This window comes from Lotus japonicus, chromosome 1 (genome assembly GCF_012489685.1).
Source record: "Lotus japonicus ecotype B-129 chromosome 1, LjGifu_v1.2".
In the NCBI taxonomy this organism is placed as follows: Eukaryota; Viridiplantae; Streptophyta; class Magnoliopsida; order Fabales; family Fabaceae; genus Lotus; species Lotus japonicus.
The window spans coordinates 134,718,823-134,741,398 of NC_080041.1; the positions used below are offsets into that span (position 1 = coordinate 134,718,823).

At 37.8% G+C, this 22,576-nt stretch overlaps 1 protein-coding gene across 1 annotated transcript; it reads right to left on the reverse strand.

The window, feature by feature from the left end:
- Positions 1 to 13,292: 13,292 nt before the first annotated feature.
- LOC130731209 (E3 ubiquitin-protein ligase ATL6-like) lies at positions 13,293 to 14,843 on the reverse strand. Its single transcript, XM_057583428.1, has one exon. It carries the CDS (start codon positions 14,678 to 14,680, stop codon positions 13,577 to 13,579), a length of 1,104 nt encoding a protein of 367 aa, XP_057439411.1. The 5' UTR covers positions 14,681 to 14,843; the 3' UTR covers positions 13,293 to 13,576.
- Between the last annotated feature and the right edge of the window lie 7,733 nt (positions 14,844 to 22,576).

Here is a 22,576-nt window from a genome sequence, read left to right on the forward strand (position 1 = left end):
GTCTAAAACCATTAAGGGAGAAATATCATTTGTTTTTTGAAAGAAAATTGCATCCATTAAGCTGCTTAAGAACTTAGAACTGGTCTTTCAAAGCGTGAAAGTCCGCAAGCTTTGAATGAACAAGAGAGAGAAGCCTATAAAATAATGAAGCTGAAGCTGGCCATCACTCACTATATATGATAATTTATTTTGGTAGCGTTAAAAACACTTAGAAAGAATATTTATGTTCATTTACAAGAAGGGGAGTGTTTTTCTATTCATTTGCTTCGAGCGACGGTCAACAAAAGCAACCACACAATTTTTTAAAGTTTTATGCAAGTGCATGCGGGGATAACAAGTGTAAATATTGTTTTTTCCAAAAATATGTTTGGCTTTATAATTACTTTATTTGTAAATTGACAGTACTACTCCCTCCGGTCCTATTTATAAGCATGAAAGAGAAGAAAAACCTTGGTCCTTTTTATAAGAACCAAATGAAAGTTTGAGCTATATTAATTAATTTTTTCCAATGATGCCCTTATTAATTCTAACTTGTAAAATGTGTCTCATTAATTATTTTCTCTCTTTCCCACTTTCCAACACTAATAACAAAGGTTAATTTTGGAAGTTTATTTTGATTTAAGACAAATTTAATGTATTTTATCTAGTTTAACTACATTTCTTAAACTATGTGAAATTTTTTTTGTTGCTTATAAATAGGACCGGAGGGAGTAGTATATAACTTCTTGAATAACGTGATTTGAAGGGTATTGTATTATTCACCACACATCCAAACAAAACAAAGAGAGAAAAGTTGACTTGGCACTCAATAGATACATATTATCAAACTCTATGTATTAGCTTGGCGGCTTCAATATCCAATTACAAAATAGTACTAGTATATTTGAAAGAAGCTAGGTTATTTATTTCAAATAAAAATTAGAAGACCAACCAATAAGGGCAAGTGATCTGGCAATTGATATTGTTCAATTTAGTGTACAAAGCAAAGGAATTTGATTCTTGTAGGAAAATAATATGTTTAATAATGGCTTAAATGCATTTGGTGACCCTGAAGTTTCAGGTTCGTGCAAATGACGTCCTCTATCTATTTTTATCGACGTTTGTATCCTCGATGAAACAAAATAGTGTAGCGAGTACCCCTCTGTCAGTTCAACGTTAAAAAACTAACGGAAGGTGCTGACGTGTTTTCTTTTTTAGAAATTACATTTGAAATTTGAAAAAAAGGGTGGGGTGGATTCGAATCTAGAACCTGTGAGTGGCATAACCAACCCCTAACTAGTTGAGCTACATAAGGAATTGATATTTTAAGCAACACGATTTTATTTATATCATTTATCCAAAGTGTTTGATGTTAGTTTCTTTGCAATTGCCACTCAGTTTGAATACCCAAAATGAAAGGATCTGAGTTCTGGAGATTTTCCGGCGAAGATGGTGGCCCGCGGCGGAGATGTCGTCGGAGGGGAAAAGGGTAATGGTTCTCCATCCCTTCGTTGCCAGGAACACAATGGTGACATCCGTTTCTCCAAATTCTCAACGGTTTTCCAGGAAATCGCAGTTACAGGTCGGATGGTTCGTCGGTGAAAGACCAGATCGCGACCGTGAGACGTCCAAGAGGCATTTCTGGCTGTTCCTCTTCACTTGGGTAGACGAGAATGATGATTTTGTGGGGTTTTTGAGCTGATTCAAGTGCAACGAATATGGTGTTGGTGGCGGTCTCGCCGGACACGAATGAAGAAGATGAACTCATAGTGGTGGTGGTGGTCGGCCACTGGCCTCGTAGCGGTGGGGGTAACACCAAGCCCAAATCGGATCTTGGGTTGAAAAGGACAGAGCTTGGGTAAGTTTCATGGTGTTGTCCTTTGAAGGAGAAGAAACTTTGGAAGGAACATGGTGACGGTGGTGATAAGGTGAAGAAGAAGGCACAACCAAGAGAAGGAAAACATGAAGAGGAGAGGGAAAGGAGAAATGACAGCGTGAAAGGGAAAGGAAAAGGGAGAAGAAGGAAAAGGGAGAAGAACTTTGTGTTGGTGAGAAGAAAATGATGAAATACAGATATAAATAAAATCGTGTTGCTTAATTTGTCAATTCTGTGTGTAGCTCAACTGGTTAGGGGTTGGTTTTGCTACTTGCAGGTCCCTGAGTTCAAATCTCCCCCACCATTTTTTTCCAAATTTCAAATGTAATTTCCGAAAAAAAAAGCCACGTCAGCACCTTCCGTTAGTTTTTTAACGTTGAACTGACGGAGGGGTACTTGCTACACTATTTTGTTTCATCGAGGGTACAAACGTCGACAAAAATAGATGGAGGGTGTCATTTGCACAAACCTGAAACATCAGGGGCACAAAATGCATTTAAGCCTTTAATAATAGAAAATGCCAATACGCCAACGTCTTATATATCCCTGAGATGCCCCCTCCCATAACACCCTCCTTTAATTCATGTTTGTCATAACAATGTTAGTTGAAATAAATTTTTTCTATTACATCACAAAAGATAAAATTATACATTTTAAAAATTAACATATAGATTTTTCGCGTCTTAATTCATTTGTTCATCTCTTTTTATCACTTAAGTTATCTTTCTAGTTCATAATTAAAGATTTAAACACACATTTAGAATTAATTTTAACAAAATCAATTGTAAGTTATAACAAATGCAGATCGATTAATACTGGTATTTGTTTCTCTGTTTTTAACTATTTTTCCAAAAGAATTATATGCACCAAATATATTTTTGAAGGAAAAAAACATTAGGCAAAGTCCATTAGAAGGCCAAGTCAAACATCATCCCTACAAAGATAACCTAGGTTCCACGCACATTATCTAACTGGCGGCTAGTCCGTGTGATCTTCATTAAAGTGCAAAGATTTCGCTACCAAGCATTTAATGGAATAGTATTTACTCCCCGTTCTTATTATAAGACAATTTTTTAGTGTTTTTCTTGTTTCTAAATATAAGTCCATTTACAATATTAATGAAGCATTAATTATTTTTTTTCCAAAATTATCCTCATATTTAATATGAAAGAGACAATAGAATTTTGAAATAATAACTTGGAGAGAGAAATTTATAAGAAATTAAATAAGGGTAATCTAGGAAAGTGAATAAATCCTTTTACAAATTTATTGATTGTAACTACTTTTCTTAATCTAAAAAAAAGAATTAGGTAAAATGGACTTATATATAGGAACTGAGGGAGTACTATTTACAATTTATCAAATTCAAGATCTAGATCTCTGCCTATGTTAAAGCTACTACCACTTATCAGTTAATTTACACACTTAATTGATAATAATACTGAAATATTTAGGACAATGTTTAGTTTTAAATAACTTCTTACTTTTAAATAAAGTACTACATTAGTTGATATATTTACCTTAGCAAAGTTAAAAGAGTAAAATAAACACAATCACTCATAATCTTAAGAGTGCTAATACTTTCACACTCTTAAACCTAGAATCTGCAGTCGATGTATCAATTTAAATTGGGGGAAAATGTGGAAAAAAATCCAAATAAATAGGTAAATATTTTCCGGTGTACCAAGAAAAAAAAAAAAGGTGAAACACATGAGAATGTCAATTTGTTAATGATCATATGGTAAAATAGGTCCTGTTCCGGTATGGAACTATCCTCTCAGGCTAATCGATTTAGAACGAAAGGAATGTAAAATAGACTAATGAAAATCAAGCAAGGGCTAAGCAATTGAGAGCGATAAGGAACGAACAAGATGAAAAATGCGTGAAAATGATAGCCTCCCACCACTTGGGTGGTTCCTGTTTTATATAACTTGGGTTTCGGTCCAAACGAACCATGGGTTGCCCGGCCCATTAGATATACAAAGTGATCAGCCCAAGTGTCTTATACATTGACGCGCCCGTGTCAGACCACAAGCCCACAAGACACTAAGGCTTAGAATAAGACGAAAGTGTCTTTAATCAGCCCACAATCATTAATGCATTCATAATATAATTGAAATAGGCGTGTAAATCATAACACATGTACATTTAAATAGAAGCGAAAAACAATAAGCACATCAGACTATCTCTTTCCTCTTCTCTTTTTCTTGCGTGTTGAATCGAGCCTGTCAAATCTCTGCACCTATCACTTCCTACGCCTTTTCTGTGGCAAGAGTCATCATTTTTTCCTGCTATAATTACATCAACAGATATCCACAAAATTTTGGGAACTTGAACCGCAGCATTATCATGCGTCTTTAAATCCCACTGCCATAATTACCATCATGAGAAATAAATATAATTAAAAGCACACGAAATAAATTCGACCTCAGAAAGTCGTGCCCGTTCCAATTGTCCTTGAAACGTCGTGTCTTCCGGACTGAAACGTCCTTTCCACTTGACTTTTACAAGGAATCACAACCGTTCAAATTCAAATTCTTGACTAACGTGTCCCTTTAGTCTAGCGTCAAACCTGACCCTTGAGTGTCTACATAGAAGCACGCGTCCACTCGCCTGCTAATCAATTCACCTTTTCATCTCATCCCTTCACCCCTCCTTCCTTCTCTATATAAAGCCTCACATTTTACTTCCCTTGTCATTCACTTGCATTTCCTTACTACCCATACTCTCCCCAGAAGAAATCCAACACTTTACTTCTTCTCTGCCAAACCCATTTCTGTGCTTCCTGCACTTGGCATCGACCATCCCAGCAATCTTCCAAGTTTCCACCTTTTTCTCAGGTAACAATCCTTTTCTTTCTTCTTCTTTATTTTTATACTTTCACATGAATTTGTGCATGAAAGTTCCTACCTTTAACCCCATAACTCTTTCTCTACCCAGAAAACACTGCATAAAACTTGCATTTTAAACTAAAACTCATACTCTATTCCATCTCCGTCTTACACTTCTAAACCTTTTACTTTCAGGATACTCTGAAAATGGTTTCCAAACGTTCCCGTAAAGAAGCTCCTACCCCTAGTGTTCTACCTATTGCCGATTCCCTATGGGTGGCTAGTAAAATCAAAAAACAATTCTCTAAATACTCTACTCCAAAAGCTATTATAGATTTAGTCACTAAATACAACTTTAGGAAAGATGGCCTAGATGCACATTTGGACATAATTCCCTGCGCCCCTGATGAGCCGTGTTGTTTTGGGGGACCAGATAATCAGGGGCGAAACTTTACCTATCTCTTTGAAAACTTATTTTCCGATTTGAAGTATACTCTGCCTTTCTCTGACTTCACCTGTTCCGTTTTAACCCTTCTGAATGTAGCTCCTACCCAACTTCATGGCAATGCTTGGGCGTATTTAAAAGCCTTTGAAATTTTATGCCTAACTCTAAAAATCGAACCCACCAGTAATAAGTTTTTCTACTTTTTTGAGACATGTGGGCGAAACGTTAGAGGTGAATACGTTTCGCTTGCTACTGCTAGGGGTTTAGGACTATTCACTTTATTCAAAAGTCACTATAAACACTTCAAAGGAAAATTTTTCAAACTCCGTGAATCAGAACCCTGTAAAGATATTTTTTACTTTGATGACGGGAGTCCCCGATTTCCGTTCTACTGGACGAACCAATATGAAGGCATCATCAAAATTTCCGAGGATGCCTTGACTGAATCAGAATTAGTAGATTGCCAACTTTTATCTGGCTTAGGATTGAACCTTGCAGATTTTATGGCCGCCCTTTCTAAGAATGAAGTGGGTAAATACATTGGTAAGGCATCTCATTATGCATTTTACCTTTCCACTTTATATTAAAATCTTCTCATATTCTAACACCACTATACTACTGTAGGTAAAATGGCTCGCCTTACTGAAGAGGATCTCCTCCGCTTTCGCCGTGAACAACAGGCCGCCCGTGAAAAAAGGAATCCTTCAAAGTCTGTTGCCGATCAAGACACCAGCCATTCTGGCACAGAAGTTGGTCGCCCCGCCAAGAAAAAGAAAAAGACTGAAGAACCTGCCTCTCAGAAGAACAAAGCTTCGAACCAGACTTCCTTAGAGCAATTTATGAACAGAAATGATTCGCCAGGGACGAATAAAGGCTGCTCATCAAGCGCTCCGCCTATTTGCTGGAAGAACTTGCTGAAGGAGTTTGAAGAACTGACCTCCACTGAAGTAACTTCACTTTGGGATTCAAAGATAGATTTCAACTCTCTAGTGGAGACAAACTTGGTTTTTGAAGCTGACCGTGAGAAGATGAGGAAGATGGGTTTAAAAGAGGCCTGCCAAGCTATGATGACCAAAGGCTTAGAAATTGCTGCAGTCGCCAAGATGATTGACCTAGAATCTAATGGATTCGATGGCCTCACCAATGCCAAACTTGTTGAAGAAAAAGAAAAAGAAATTGGGAAGTTGAAAGCAACGTTGAAGTTGTTAGATAAATCCAACAAAGCGAATGAGAAAAAGGCTGCTGATTTGGCTGTAGAGATTGAGGATGCAAAGAAGACTGCTGAAAATCACAAAGCTTCTGTTCAGACATTAACTGAGGAAAATGACAAAGTGAACGCTGACCTCGCCCAAATAACTACTGTTCATAACCAAACCCTGGATGAGAATTCTAAAATGAAAACAGAAATTGCTGAATTGCAATGTTCTGTTTTGGATCAATTTGAGGCTGGCTTCGCCAAAGCATTAAATCAAATCTCCTTTCTCAATCCTGACCTGGCGATCAACTTGGAGGGTGCAAACCCTTATGCTCGTATCATAGATGGAAAACTGATCAGCCCGGATAACGCGGATGGGAAAGGAGAAGAAGAAGAAGAAGAAGAAGAAGAAGAAGACAAGAATGAAGAAGAAAATGTCAACCGCAAAGAAGGAGAGGGAGAAAACCATTAGCAACAAGTCTCATTCCCTTTTTTCTTTTTAGAAAATTATGTAAAAGACCTCCGGTCTCTTTAATCTTCGTTTATTTGTTTTCCTTGCTCTCATGTACCGAACTTTTCCCATATCGTAATGAATTTTCCTTCAGCATTATATGAATACTTCATATTCTAATTGTTTCGCCAAAAACCTAAAACTTCATGACTTCAGAAATAACATTATCCTTTTCGCACCCAAACAACTATCACAGTAACTAATTCTATAACTAAACATATCATTACTAAGTCATCTAAGTTACCATACAACTTAAAAATATCAGCATAACTTTACTCAGTTATTCAAGTTATCACATAACTTAAACATATAACTTAACACAAATGACATTTACTAACCTTTCACCGAAATCTGTCCGCCCTCGTCATTTAGCTGAAGACGTTACCCTCTCATTTTACTGTACATGGTAAAATACCCTTGAATGAATCTCTTTAAATGTCGTAAAGTTTAAACTTAACCAACTACTTTGGAATCATAAGGCCTTTGTGAACATAACTTAGTCAAATTTTTCATTTTTGACATAGTTACTCATGGAAATCAAAGTCAACATATTTGATTTCATTAGTACGCTCGCGTGGAGACTTGTGCTTAGTTTGGACAAGCTTAAATCCAATTTAAGACTGTGCTTATGAATTCGTGGCCGAAAGCTCTTGTTTTAAGAGACTTACTTTTTTCTCAATTGTCTGACGTCGCCCAATTGATAGACCTTAGTTGATAAGTTTCCGCTATGGGTAAAAGAAATAAGTAAAATGATAAGCCCTTGATCATTTTAAAAAGGTTATGCCTCGTTAAAAACTCTCCCGCCTGGGGTAGAGAAAAGAGTGCATACCTGTTATTCATTAATAATTGATGCCTCGTTAAAAACTCTCCCGCCTGGGGTAGAGAAAAGAGTGCATCGAATTTAGTCTTACACAACAAACATAGTCTTAAACAATACAACCAACAAACGTAGACTTCAACACACACAAACTGAAACAACAAAACATAGTCTTGGACAAACATTCACTGAAACAAACTGTACAAAACCAAACAGACTAAACGAACCACCCTGCACTTCAACTGTAATAGTAACGGAGATGCTGTGCGTTCCAAGCCCTTGGGACCCTTCGCCCAGATAACTCCTCCAAATGATACGCCCCTTGACCAAGCTCTCGCAGAATCCTGTAAGGTCCTTCCCAATTAGGCGATAACTTCGAATCATCAGGCCCCTTCGCCTTCCTGCGCAAAACCAAATCACCAACTTTCATTTGCCTCGGAACCACTCTAGAATTGTATCGCCTTTCCGACCTCTGTTTTACCATTGCCTGCCTCAAACGAACTTCTGCTTGCGTTTCCTCTGCTAAATTGAGATCAACCAATCTATTCATGTCATTCTGCTCTTCACTATAAGTCGCCACCCTAAAAGTTACATCCTGCAATTCTGCTGGCATCATAGCATCTACCCCATAAGTCAACTTAAAAGGCGATTCGCCAGTAGTTGATTGAGGAGTAGTATTGTACGCCCAAATGACCGTGATTAACTCTTCAGCCCATAATCCCTTAGCTTCGCCTAGACGCTTTCTAATTCCATTGAGAATGACTTTATTCGCTGACTCCACTTGTCCATTTGTCTGAGGGTGCTCAACTGAGGCGAAACGCATCTCAATTCCCATTCCTGCACAAAAATCCTTCACACTCCTGCTTGTAAACTGTGTTCCATTGTCTGAGACGATAGTTGCCGGAACGCCAAATCTGCAAACCAATTTTCTCCAATAAAACTTTTTGACTTTTTCTGCTGTTATTTTCGCCATTGATTCCGCTTCAATCCACTTAGTAAAATAGTCCACCGCCACCAAAATAAATCTGATTTGAGAACCTGCTGGAGTGAACGGTCCCAGAATATCAACTCCCCACATTGCAAATGGCCACGATGAACTCATTGAGCTAAGAGTCTCAGGCGACGCCTTATGTAAATATGCATAAATTTGACACTTATCACACTTCTTTACATACTCCATACAATCCCCTCGTAAAGTTGGCCAATAGAACCCTGCTCTGAGCACTTTCGCCGCCAAAGATCTTCCCCCAACATGACTTGCGCACACACCTTCGTGAACCTCAAACATGATTCTTTCCACCTCATCCTTGGGAACACATCTCAATAAAGGTATTCCAATCCCTCTTCTGTACAATTGACCGCCTAACAATGTGTAATGACTTGCCTCGCGAATTTGATCCTTAGAAAATGTCAGCACATCAGAACCTTCTGCCTCCAAACACTTCTTGATACGCCCTATCCAATCTGAATCCGCTAAAGTTAACACCATCATTGTCTCATCTTGTTCAATACTTGGGCTACTTAAGACTTCCTGGATAACTGACTTATTGTTTCCCGGCTTCTTGGTGCTTGCTAACTTTGATAAAATATCCGCCCTTGTATTCTCCTCCCGCGGGACATAATTGACCTGCACTGTGCCAATCTGCTTTATCAATCCCTGAGCTTTCAATAAATACTTAGCCAGCTGTGCGTCCCTCGCCTGATATTCACCCTGGATTTGCCTGGAAACTATCTGAGAATCTGTCTTAATCATTATGCTCTTGACCCCCATCTCGATCGCCAACTTCAAACCTGCAATTATAGCTTCATACTCTGCCTGATTATTGCTTGCTTTAAAGTCAAACTTGAGTGACTGCTCAACTGTCACGCCACCTGGCCCTTCTAAGGTTATTCCAGCTCCACTTCCCTTGACATTAGACGAGCCATCTACAGACAAACTCCATTCGCCAACTTCCATATTTTTCTCACTGGAAGACATTTCATTAACAAAATCCACCAATACCTGTGCTTTAACCAGACCTTTCCTGTCAAAAGTGATTTCAAACTCTGACAATTCAACAGTCCAGGAAACCATTCGTCCAGCCAGATCAGGCTTTTGCAAAACTTGGCGAAGTGGCAAATCTGTTTTTACCACAATTGGAAAGTCTTGGAAATAAGGTCTTAATTTCCTGGCGGATATGATTAGAGCTAATGCAGCCTTTTCAATTTTTTGGTATCTAATTTCAGCTCCTTGAAGAGCATGACTCACAAAATATATGATCCTCATATCATCTTTACTTTCTTGCAACAAAACTGAACTAACTGCATTATCAGAAATGGAAATAAACATTGATAATGGAATACCTGGAACTGGTTTGGCTAAAATTGGTGGCCTGGATAAATGATCCTTCAAACTTTGGAACGCCTTCTCACATTCTTCAGTCCAATGAAAAGTTTTGTTCTTCCTTAAGCATTGAAAAAATGGTGCTGACTTTTCCCCAGAACACGGAAGAAACCTGGACAAAGCCGCTATTCTTCCTGTTAATTTCTGCACATCTTTAACTGAAACTGGACTCTGCATATCAAGTATCGCCTTGCACTTATCAGGATTCGCCTCAATTCCTCTCCTGGTGATCATGAAACCCAAAAACTTTCCACTTTGAATTCCAAACGAACACTTTTCTAGATTAAGTCTCATGTTATGCTTTCTTATTTCGCCAAAAGCTTCTTCGAGATCAGAACAATGTGCCATCATTTCCTCTGACTTGACCACCATGTCGTCTACATAAATCTCCATGTTCCGCCCCACCTGCTTGTCAAACACCTTATCCATCAACCTTTGATATGTTGCTCCCGCATTCTTCAACCCAAACGGCATAGTCTGATAACAATAGTTCGCCTGATTTGTCATAAAAGCTGTCTTCTCCTCATCGGGCTGGTACATTCTTATCTGGTGATACCCTGAATATGCATCCATGAGGCTAAGCATTCCGAACCCTGATGCCCTATCAACAAGCTTATCAATATTTGGTAAAGGATAAGAATCCTTAGGACAATGTTTGTTCAAATATGTATAATCCGTGCACATTCGCCACTTTCCATTAGCCTTCTTCACCATAACAACATTCGCCAACCATGTTGGATACTTTACCTCCCTAATAAATCCAGCTTCGAGTAACTTATTTGTTTCCACCTTCACAGCCTCTGCCTTTTCTTCGCTCATCTTTCTTTTAAACTGAACAATAGGTTTCGCCCAGGGATTTAAAGCCAATTTGTGACATATAAATTCCGGATCAATTCCTGGTAAATCCTTTGCACTCCATGCAAACAAATCCATATTCTCGGACAATAACTTCACTAACCTGCTTTCCTGACTTGTAGTCAAATTGACACCAACTTTCAAGTTTCGCTCCCCAATCTGGATCGCCTTAGTTTCCTCTTCTGATTTCATCTTGTGCTCACTAAATCCCTCTCGAGGATCCAAAATGATTTCTGACTGTTCTAAATCCACCTCATAGACCCGATGCCCCTCTTTCACCGCCTTCTTGCCCATGTGCCCATACTGCTTGAAGCTTTCTGAATAACACTTACGAGCAACCATTTGATCAGCCTTTAAAATTCCAACTCCTCCTCTGCTCAATGGATACTTCGCCGTTAAATGTCTTGTGGAAATGATCGCCCCCAATCTGTTTAGTGATGGCCTCCCAATAAGTACATTGTACGGTGAAGTACATTTTACTACTAAAAACTTAATAGCAAATGCCTCCGCATTCTTCCCTTCTCCAAAGACAGTTTTCAATTCCACATATCCTCGAACAAATACTTTTTCTCCAGAAAAACCCACTAAAGAACCATCATAAGGCAACAAATCAGATTCATTTAGCCCTAACTTTTCAAAAGCGTCACCATAAATCAAATCTGCCGAGCTTCCTTGATCCAGAAGTACCCTCTCAATTTCATAATCAACAATCCTCAGCATTACAACAATTGGATCGTCTTCGTGAGGTTGTATTCCCTCAAAATCTCGCACAGTAAACGTTATATCGGGTTGATTGGTTGCCCAACTTCCCCAATCATTAGAGTAAACAGCATTAATGGAGTAAACGTACCTTTTACGAGCTGAATTAGTCATCCCTCCGCCACGAAATCCACCAAAAATAGAATGAATTCGCCCCTTTGCTTTTCCATCTGACTGTCTATCCTGACCATCGCCCTCAATCTCTTTTCCATCTTCAGTTCGTCTTATTGAAGTTCCTGCTTCATCTGAATTGCTTCGCCCTTCAAGCTGCTTCATATACCCAGCCTTTATCAATTTGTCAATCTCCTTCTTCAAAGTAAAACAATCATCAGTATTATGCCCTGAAATCCTATGATACTCGCACCACTTCTTCTTATCCACGTAACCCGTTGACGGCTTTGGCTGCCGTGGAAAACGAATAACATTCGCCTCCAAACACGTGTGCAAAGCTTCAGTCAAATTAACCGCCAAAGGTACTGCACGGTCATTTTGATTCCGAGTCCACGTCATCGAATGTCCTGGCCCACGCACTCCATACGGTTGAGCACGATTTTTGAAATTAGAACGGTTAGCAAATCGACCGTCATAACGGTTACGATTATTATACCCTGAGCTGCTACTCTCGGTCCATCCCTTCGAATATTGATCTGCAACCGCTCCTTTCTTCGTCTCAAACTGCTGTTTCTGCCCTGGAACCGCTGCATTCGGGCGGTTGTTCTTGATCCGATCACTCTGCTCCTCCCTGATGTACCCTTGTACCCTTTCGCGCAAATGCACCATTGTCTCCACAGGCTTTCTACTCAAATTACTGTTCAACCCACCCGGCTTCAAGCCCAATTCAAAAGCTGCAATGCAAATTTCTGGCATTTTATCCTCCAAATGAACAGATAGTTGATTGAAACGCCCCATGTAAGACTGCAAAGTTTCATTTGGTCCTTGACGAACATTAAATAATGTCGCCGGAGTTACTTTTTGTGCACGACTGGTAGAAAACTGAGACAAGAACTTTGTAGATAATTCAGTAAAATTGACAATTGACCTTGACGGTAGAGTGGTAAACCAAATCATCGCTGATTTTTTAAAAGTTGATGGCAACATTTTGCACTTCAAAGCATCTGATGCGCCTACAATGACCATTTTCGTGTTGAAATACACTAAATGATCTTTTGGGTCTGAATCACCATAATAAGAATCAAGCTTTAACGTCTTCAAATTGTCTGGGACGGCGGTATTCGCTATTTCTTCTGTAAAAGGTTGAAAGTCCACCACCGTCTCAGCCATTCTTCGATCGCCCTCTCGTAAACCCTGAGTCTGATTGAGATCAGTGAGTTGATTTTGTAATTGTTGATTATGTTGACGAAGTTCATTGAGATCATCCATGATCCGTTGAAGAGCATCGGGAGGAACATCATTTTGTTGAACATGATTCCTCTCTCCGTTCGCCCCGGATCGAGTCACCATCGCGGTGAAAACTGAAGCCTAGGAAAGTATCCTTCGGCCCCACGGTGGGCGCCAATGTTCCGGTATGGAACTATCCTCTTAGGCTAATCGATTTAGAACGAAAGGAATGTAAAATAGACCAATGAAAATCAAGCAAGGGCTAAGCAATTGAGAGCGATAAGGAACGAACAAGATGAAAAATGCGTGAAAATGATAGCCTCCCACCGCTTGGGTGGTTCCTGTTTTATATAACTTGGGTTTCGGTCCAAACGAACCATGGGTTGCCCGGCCCATTAGATATACAAAGTGATCAGCCCAAGTGTCTTATACATTGACGCGCCCGTGTCAGACCAGGTCCAAATAAATTTTGCTACCGTAACACCTTATCATACAAAATGTACAAATTTTGAAGTGGAAAAACAAAATCTCGTTCAGAGAATTTAGAAAAAAAATACAACGAATTATTGAGATCGCTCAAACAATAGTTAAACCGGAGGAGGGCGGGCGGAATCACTGGCTCCCAGCGGCATGATAGGCGTGGCCGAGGACGACGCTTCATCGTCGCTATTCCGCGTCCTCGGCCGCGGGGATCTAATCGACAATGCCCTCATCAAGAACGAGGGAGCCTTTGAGAAAACCCACCGGTCCGATTTAGACCCCTGGTCCAACCGCCTCGAAGCCTTCCCCCTACTGCTACCATTGCCGCCGGTCCGGTAACCCACTCTCGAGCTACCTTCCCTAGGTAACACAATCAAACTACTAGCACGCTGCAACTGCCGGTCCATTATCTGCTTCCTCACCCCAACCGGGAGCCTCAAGGTGAACCGCTCCGTGTTCTCACCTGGTTGAACCAGCGAATGACCGGTCGAGTGCGAACGCGGGAAATGCCAAGGCCGGTTCGACCGGGAGCCTCTAGTCCGGTTCCGGTTCAGGGTTTTACCTATTGAGATCACCTCTGGTTCCGGTAATACCCGGTCAACGTCAACGTTTTGCTGCTCTAGATCGGACTGGACCGGAACGGCGTCGTTTTGCGCCTCGACGTCGTCTTGCGATTCCGGCACGGTGGCTCCGTGAACTGACTCGGCGGGTTGAGGGGAGAGATTCGCACGGCAAACGGGGCAGGTGGTGTGAGAAACCAGCCACTCGTCGATGCACTCGGTGTGGAAAACATGGTCGCACTTTGGGATCAAACGCAGCGTTTCAGCGTCTTCGAATTCGCTCAAGCAAACGGCGCACTCGAGCGCGTGCTTTCCGATCTTGTGTGCTTTGACCTCGGAGTATTCCAGGACAGGGAACGTGTCGATGACGGTTTGGTCGAGGCCACGCGCCACCCTCCGGGAGCGCGCGTGGGTGATGGGGAGGACGCTGTTGGGGTTTGAATCGGCGCACTGACGGATGTAGATGGAGAAGAAGCCCATGAGGAAGAGAGCAGCGACGAGTATGACGATGATTATAGCAAACGAAGGGTTGAATTCTTTGAAATCGGGGTCTACGGTTTGGTTTGTGTTTGGGGACTGTGCGGCGGCGAGGGGGATCGACGGCGAGATTAGGAGGAGGAGAAGGGAGAGTGTTTGAGATTTTCTTTCCATTGTGTTGTAATTGATGAAGAAAAAATGAAGAGGAAAAGAGAGAGAAAATAGTGAGTGTGGGGAAAATGGAGAGAAATTGAGGTGGTTTTAAATGGGATTGTGAAAGAAAGAGTGTGGGTGTGAGAATGTGGACTTGACCACATTGGAGTGATGTAAGAAAATGGTCTTAGACGGTGTGCTTCCAATAAGTGCTTGTTTCCTAGCTTGGGAAGCTTCCGTTGAAGATGGGGAATATATAAAATAGTATTGGGTGAAACATAGAAAATGAAATAATTTGAATATCACATTTTGCTTACTATTCTTATGGTTGTCAAGCTCTCAAATTAGGGTATTTGATTTGACATTCTATCGGCTCCCAAAGGGATAAGAATTGAGATTAGTCAAAGTAGAAAACAAAGGTTGAGTGTTAATTATAAATTAGTTTTGCAATACATTACATATACATAATGCTATACAAACTCCTTATCTGTTTTTAAAGACGCTTTGGTGGTTAAGGTGTTTCACGAGGTTTTCATCTTTCTACGTTCTTGAGTTCGTGTTCTTTGTTTCTAATTGGTTCAGTTTGTGTAGTGGGATTGTCTAATTTTGTGTGTTATTGGTTCTCCCCTCTCTCCTATTGAAATTGTTTTCAATAAGAAGGGTCAGGAGGTGTAAATTAAAAGGATTTTCAGAAACTACCATAAGGTTCTTTGATGCATTGTAGATAACATAAGAAGGAAAAAAGGATAGGTTTCCCAATTTGCTAGAGGGAGAGTAGTCTGCTTAATGTCTAGACTCCTTTAGAGGTGTCAGTCCCTCCACCCCTTAGATGTAGGTTCTTATGACAGACATTTTAATAGAGCTAAGAAAGTGTGACTACTCTGAAAAGTCTTGGGTTTGGAATATGACAACAATGACTTAAAATCTATTTACATGTTGGATGATGAACTTAAGGTGATGTCTCTTATTAACACTATATAGATGTTAGAAAGACTTACAATATATAATATTAAAAAGATGAGGTTATCTATACTATGAAAAAATACATCCTACTAAATATGATAGTTCATCTGTGACCTTTTTAAATGTCCCACCTTATAATATCTCAATTTTTTTTACACTTGAAAATAATAATTTTTGAAGCTTCGGAAAACACTTGAAAATAATAATAATAATAATAATAATAATAATAATATCTCAATTTATAGTTTTCTACTAATATATACTACAACTCCTTTCGTTTCAAAATAACTGTCTACTTTAGAGAAAAATTTTGTTTCAAAATAACTTTGCACTTAGAATTTAAAAAAAACATTAATTGATCATTTTCCAAACAATACCCTTACAAAAAGAATAAATAAGGAGAGATAAAAATTTATTCTAAAAGGTAAAGTAAGAAAACAAATGATATTTTTCTAAAAGTTAACAAAATTAATTATACTTCTTAATATGTGTTCTTTACAAAGTAAACAATTATTATGAAACGAAGGAAGTACTGTAGGTGTATAGGAGTTTAATCTATTAATTGAACCAATAACTCATTAATTGGAAAGCGCATGACTTCTAGAATCACGAATTTATATCACTTAGAGCATCTACAATGGAGTCCTTATTTTGAAATCTTAAAATAAGATCCGGATCTTATTAGATCCCACCATTGGAGCTATCCTACATGGCATGAGATCTTAGCAAAAGCTAAGATCCGTGCCTTAGCTCAGGTACTCTCAAATGTGAGATCTTAAATAAAATAATATTTTTTTCTCTTTCCTCCAATACCATAACCAAAGTGAAAAATAAGGTGGGAAATAAATAATATAAATATATTGGGTATTGTGGGCCCGATCAAAAGTAAAATAAAATCTCAACCACTAGAGTGAAATGTGCATAGAGACCTTATGAGTGTCTTAAATCCTATGTGGCAATCTGGTCCCACAAAAAATGAGTAAAGTCCCAAAATAAGTTCCTACCATTGGAGATGCTCTTAGACTACAGTAATTGTGTTCTTTGGTCTGTGAATTTATTATACGCAAAAGTTAACACGTATCGTATTTAAAATTAATATCATTCCCAATGTTGAAAAACTAGGTGAGAGACGGGCCGGGTATGCGCGCTGATACAATAATGGCGTGTATTATATTGACTTCTGAATGCAATTGACCTTGATTGTGTCCAAATTCAATCCTTTTTAGTCCACTCAAAATTATGGTTTAAAGTTAAAACTAAAAAGTCTACGTTTCACCATCCTTTATTTCTATCTTCTTCTTATCAGCCTTTTCCTTCCTGAACCAGCCACATATATATAGGGTGAGAGGCTGACATTATTATCATGACTAAGTTCCACTAGCTATGCATAAACTGAATGAAGGTTATTAGCTGTATAAAATTGAATAATACTATAGGAAGTTTTTTTTTTGGTACAAATACTATTTGAAGTTTGAGGAAAATTGATTGACAGTGGGAGTAGTATGTCACAAGGGTTGTAGCAGTTGCAGCCGGGGCGACAAGGTGCAACAACGAAGATGGCAGGACACAACAACGGAGACGATCGATGTGGTTGTAAAAGTGGCGGGTCGAGTAGAGGAAAAATTGTGGTGATCTAAGAAAAGGGGAAGAAAGCTAAAATTAATAGGGGGAAAATCCACTTATTTGAGTAGTAATGTGAATGAGAATCCACTTATTGTGAGGATAGCATGCATGTTTTTTTTTTCATTATTGACAAATGTTAATTGTTAGTATTATTAGTAAATTAATCTTCCTTAGAGTTTGAACCATGAACCCTTCACCCTCTCAAATATTTATGTTCTTTAGTTCTTACCACTTGAGCTAATATTCGGACGGATAACATGCATGATGCATGTACCAATCAAAAGAAACAACATCTCTAGGGAAGAACCCGTTGGTGGCAGCGCCTAAGCTTTCTCTTTTTCTTACTGTTTAGAGTTTTTGGTTAACCGAATTTTGAGACCCATGATCAAATACAGATGGAAAATGCATCAATGTATAAGGAGAGAACGAGCCCACAACACGTTTTGGTTTTTTGCGTTGAAGTAGTTTCTGTTTTTGTCAACACAAGGTTATTTTAGCAAGAGTGGTTCATTATGCTTGTGGGCTCTTGTAAGGTCCCCAATATAAACTGGTCTGTATTATATATCGGCCTATTAGGTCTCATGATGCATCGTTAACTTGGCATTTTTGAATAAAAAATAAAACACCCTGCAATAATTTACGAGACCAATGCCAGGCATGCCACAATCAGCGAAAAAAGAAAAACAAGATTGTTTTTGAAAAAAAAAAAGTTTTTTATAGACACATATTTTCCATGCATCATCTAGACATCTACCTACCCCAACTTATTGTTTTCATTATATATATTTTTTAACTTTGTTTTGGATCAACCATTTTCTCTTCTTTTATTTCAAAAGGAATAAGTGTGTAAATAGAAAATGGTGTGCAAAAAGCATTTCTGTTCCGGGAACCCTGACCGAGGACGGACAGGGGACCTAGGACAGGGCTGACCCCACGGAAAGTCCCAGACAAGGGGTAGTTTGGGGGAGGTCAAGAGCCCCCTACTCCTGAGCCCCACCACCAAGGGTGAGGACAAGGAACCCGGGGCCCACTACCTAGGGGTTGACCTAGGCCAACTACCCTAGGGGTAGGTTGGCTGGTGCAGATCCGTAGGGCCCCCAGACCGTTGGATCACTGTTCCGCTGCAGGGGATCCAACGGTGATCCATGCCCCCAAGTACGAGCCATGCATGACGTTGCATGGCTCCAACCCTAATCCTGCCTCTCCTATATAAAGGGAACACTTCTTCAATCCAAAGGTAACGTATCCTCTCCATTCTCACCATTCTCACCACTTCACTCACTGACTTTAGCATCGGAGTGTCTTGCAGGAGCCCCTCCCGGGACCTTGCCAGCTTGGAGTCCTTCAGCTCGTCCAGATCCCCTCACCTACCCTCGTCAACGGGTAGTTTTGTCTCTCCCAGTTCAATTTCCATATACAAATTCTGCTACAGCCAATCTAGATAATAATTATAACTCAATCTGTCCATAAAAAATGTTTGTAGTTGGCAGAGTATTTATCAAATAGCTAGATTTAGGTTGGTACCCTTATATATCTTGATCACATAATTATATCTCTTTCAACACATTTAACTAATTGTTTGCAAAACTATATTTCTTTATCACGTGCATAATTGTCTACAAAAATAAATAATATTGGGTTAGAACTTGCATTTCCAACTCATTGGGCACTTCGTATTCGGGTTGGATTTTGCAATGTCAACTTCATTATGGGACCTAAAATTAAACATGCAATAGGAACAAAAGGACATGAGTATAGGAAAAAGCTTAGTCTAGGCCTCCTTTTATTTAGCCCCTCAGCTCCCTACGGTATATATTTGGAGCTTTGTATAGATTCAAAGAAACAACAATCATTATCATATTATCATAACGATAAATTGATAATTGTGATGAGAAATTTGTAGTAAATAGTGATTAGTGAACCTTATCCTTTACCAGTGACCGGTTTAACATCACCCACAGAACCGCTATCCACCGTGTGTTTTAATTAACCGCTACCCAATGTTTTTTTTAGGTATCTGTTTTAACTATAAATTAATTTGTAGTATTATACTCTCTCCGGTCCTATTTATAAGCAACAAAAAAAAAATTCACATAGTTTAAGAAATGTAGTTAAACTAGATGAAAGACATTAAATTTGTCTTAAATTAAAATGAACTTCCAAAATTACCCTTTGATATTAGTGTTGGAAAGTGAAAAAGAGAGAATAATTAATGAGACACATTTTACAAGTTAGAATTAATAAGGGCATCATTGGAAAAAATTAATTAATATAACTCAAACTTTCATTTGGTTCTTATAAAAAGGACCAAGATTTTTCTTCTCTTTCATGCTTATAAATAGGACCGGAGGGAGTACATTTATATTATATTGGCACCTAAGGTTTGGTGAAACATCACGCATTATAGCTAAAGACTTGTTATTGGTATTGTCCTTGTCTCCTTGATGTACAATTAATTTTATCGAACATATATGCATATATGTGTAATGTAGGGGTCACAAATATCATTGTCAATCTCATGAGGGAAAGGGAGAATGTGTTTTTTTGTCTTCTTTATTCCAAAATCGAAATTGGAAACCGCTTTTGAACTTTTGAAAAGTGGTTTTACTTTGGAAGCCGTTGTTTTGATATATAGCCACGTACCCAATTGCATCAACAAGGTAACTGTGTATAGTATTATGACTGTAGTAGTGTGATCAGTGATGCATGGTGCAGTTGAAAGCTTGAAAATAAACCACATTTAATTTAGGTGCTATGCTATGATCCAAATGCATCGTGACAAAGTCCTTTATATATGTCCAATCATACATTGTAAATCAGGCAAGATACGTTTGTTATGAATAAAGGCCAAATAATTATCTAGCAGTACCATTTGTATTATTGTATATATGTAGTATATATGTACGCAAGTAATGTTAAGCCTTGCTTAGCTTGCGCTCTAGGGTACGTTTGGCCCTTGATCTGGCTTCGATATAATGTAACATTGTAACATGTATATATATGTACTTCTAAAGAACATGCATGGCGACATATAATTATATGACACACATTATATATGCTACAACAAATTAAAAGTTTCTAGCTTAATTTACTCCCACATTTTCTTATTATCTTTACTTTTTAAGATTTTGACACGCAAGTAAAAAATAATATTGATTTTGTTGTTTTTAATTATATTATTGTCTAATTTTTTAATATATGCATCATTTTTTTTTATCTATTTCATTAATTATGACATTTTAATTTTCCTATATCACCATCAAGAATATATTACATCAAGGATATAATTGATAAATAAAAATTAATACTCTCTTAATCTTGAAAAAATGGCAGATAATAGAGATAAAAAAAATATCAAAAATATTAATAAGTATAGAAGAACAAATTGAGTATTTCTTTTATGTCTCTTTTTTATAGGCAAGTTTATAAAACCTTTGTTCCGCGTAGGGGTTAAGAAAACCTATGGTTTTCGTTTTCTAGGATTAATTGGGAGAACTTCGATCGGCTCTGACCACTTAACAAATTAAACGGATTCTAAGATGAAAGTGAAACACTCACCTTAATTTTACAATATTTTTAGGTTAGGTTTAACTATATCTTGAAAACTAGCTGTGAGAGTTATTGTAATTTTAATAAATATTATTTTGATCATATCACTTGTTAATGTGAACATTCTAACACATGGTATCCTCACACAAAAAACTAGACATTTGGAGGTGAGTGTTGCTTTTCTCTAAATAAATACTTATCTGGTCATATCTCGATCTATCCAATGTAGTAGTTTACAACAATATTTGAGGGTGACGCAAATATAAGTGAGTTGTCTTAAAATTCAAGTTTCGCTAGACTCTACCATGAGAACTAGTTCGAAGGGGAGATTACTCTACCTTTTATAAGGATAATTATTCTATAATCAATGTGATACTTTTAACACTAAATTGTTTAATAGAGAAATTTCAAATTTACAAATGATCGATATTCATATATAGTGCATATGAAAGACCTTGATAATAGTACTGTGTTAACACAAATTGATAATTCCATCTATGCATTTTTCTGTAATTAATGTGAGACTTTTAACATTAAATTGTTTAATAGAGAAATTTCAAATTTACAAATGATCGATATTCATATATAGTGCATATGAAAGACCTTGATCATAGTACTATACTGTGTTAACACAAATTGATAATTTCATCTATGCATAATTATGTTTTAGAAAACTGGGGAAAACGTGGTCACTAAATTAAAAAAGGCTTGAGAAGAATTTGATTGAAGGCAGTGAATTGAACTTTCACTGTGAGAAGAATGATAATAATTAATTATGTAAATTAAAGGTATTTTGGATGGTGACATAAAGAAGGTTTAGGTACCTTGGGCGGTCCAAAAATTTTATTAAAGCTTTTTGGGCCAAGTTAAAATACAAGGGGGTGGGATTTTAGGTGGCCAATGAGGCAATAACACCTATTTTTTTTAGTAAATGTTAGTTGTTAATTGTTACTTCCTCCGTTCCTAAATATAAGATCTATTCCAAAAAATTGCGCTTATTAAGGAAGCATTTAATGTGACTCATTATTGTATTGATTTTTTAAAAAAGCATACATTCTTCCTTATTTAACCTTTGTTATGTACTCACCATTGATATCCCAAAAGTCATATTTAGTTGGATTAGTAGTAATTAATGGTAGGTGGTAACTTTGGAATTGAAAACATATAATTAATGTGGAGGGTAAAAATGGAAGAGTACAAAACCTTTTGTTAGATTATTGTAACTAGGTCTTATATTTAGGAACTTCAAAATTTTAAAACTAGGTCTTATATTTAGGAACGGAGGGAGTAGTAAATTAGTTCTTCCATTAAAGTTTAAACTCTAAGCCTTCATCCTGCGATAACACTAAATTGACAATGTGTTTTTTATTTTTATCATGAAGTTGAATCACATTGATCTTAAATGACCTAGTAGTATTTTAACACATATGAGTTGAAATTTCTTAAGATCAGTAATTTTAATAAATATTACTTGCTGATTTAAAAAGCTTATCACTGATGAAATGAGCAAATTAAAATTGACAATGGATCTGGACATGTTTTTGAGATTACATATCACTATATATATGTACTTACATATTGTTTGTCCATCAATACAATCCTAACCGTACTAATCCTAACAGTACTGACAACGCTAATCGAATATACAATTTTCTAAAGAATAGACCAACTAGGTCAAATGTGTTGGTTCTTTTTACATTTTAACAAGATCCTAAAAAGTTGGAACAATTTGATAGGTTTGGTTGTAGTAGTTTATTTGAATAATAGAACTCAAATAGTCAA

Coding starts and splice junctions, on each gene's coding strand:
- LOC130731209 (XM_057583428.1), bottom strand. CDS start 14,680: ATGGAAAGAAAATCTCAAACACTCTCCCTTCTCCTCCTCCTAATCTCG.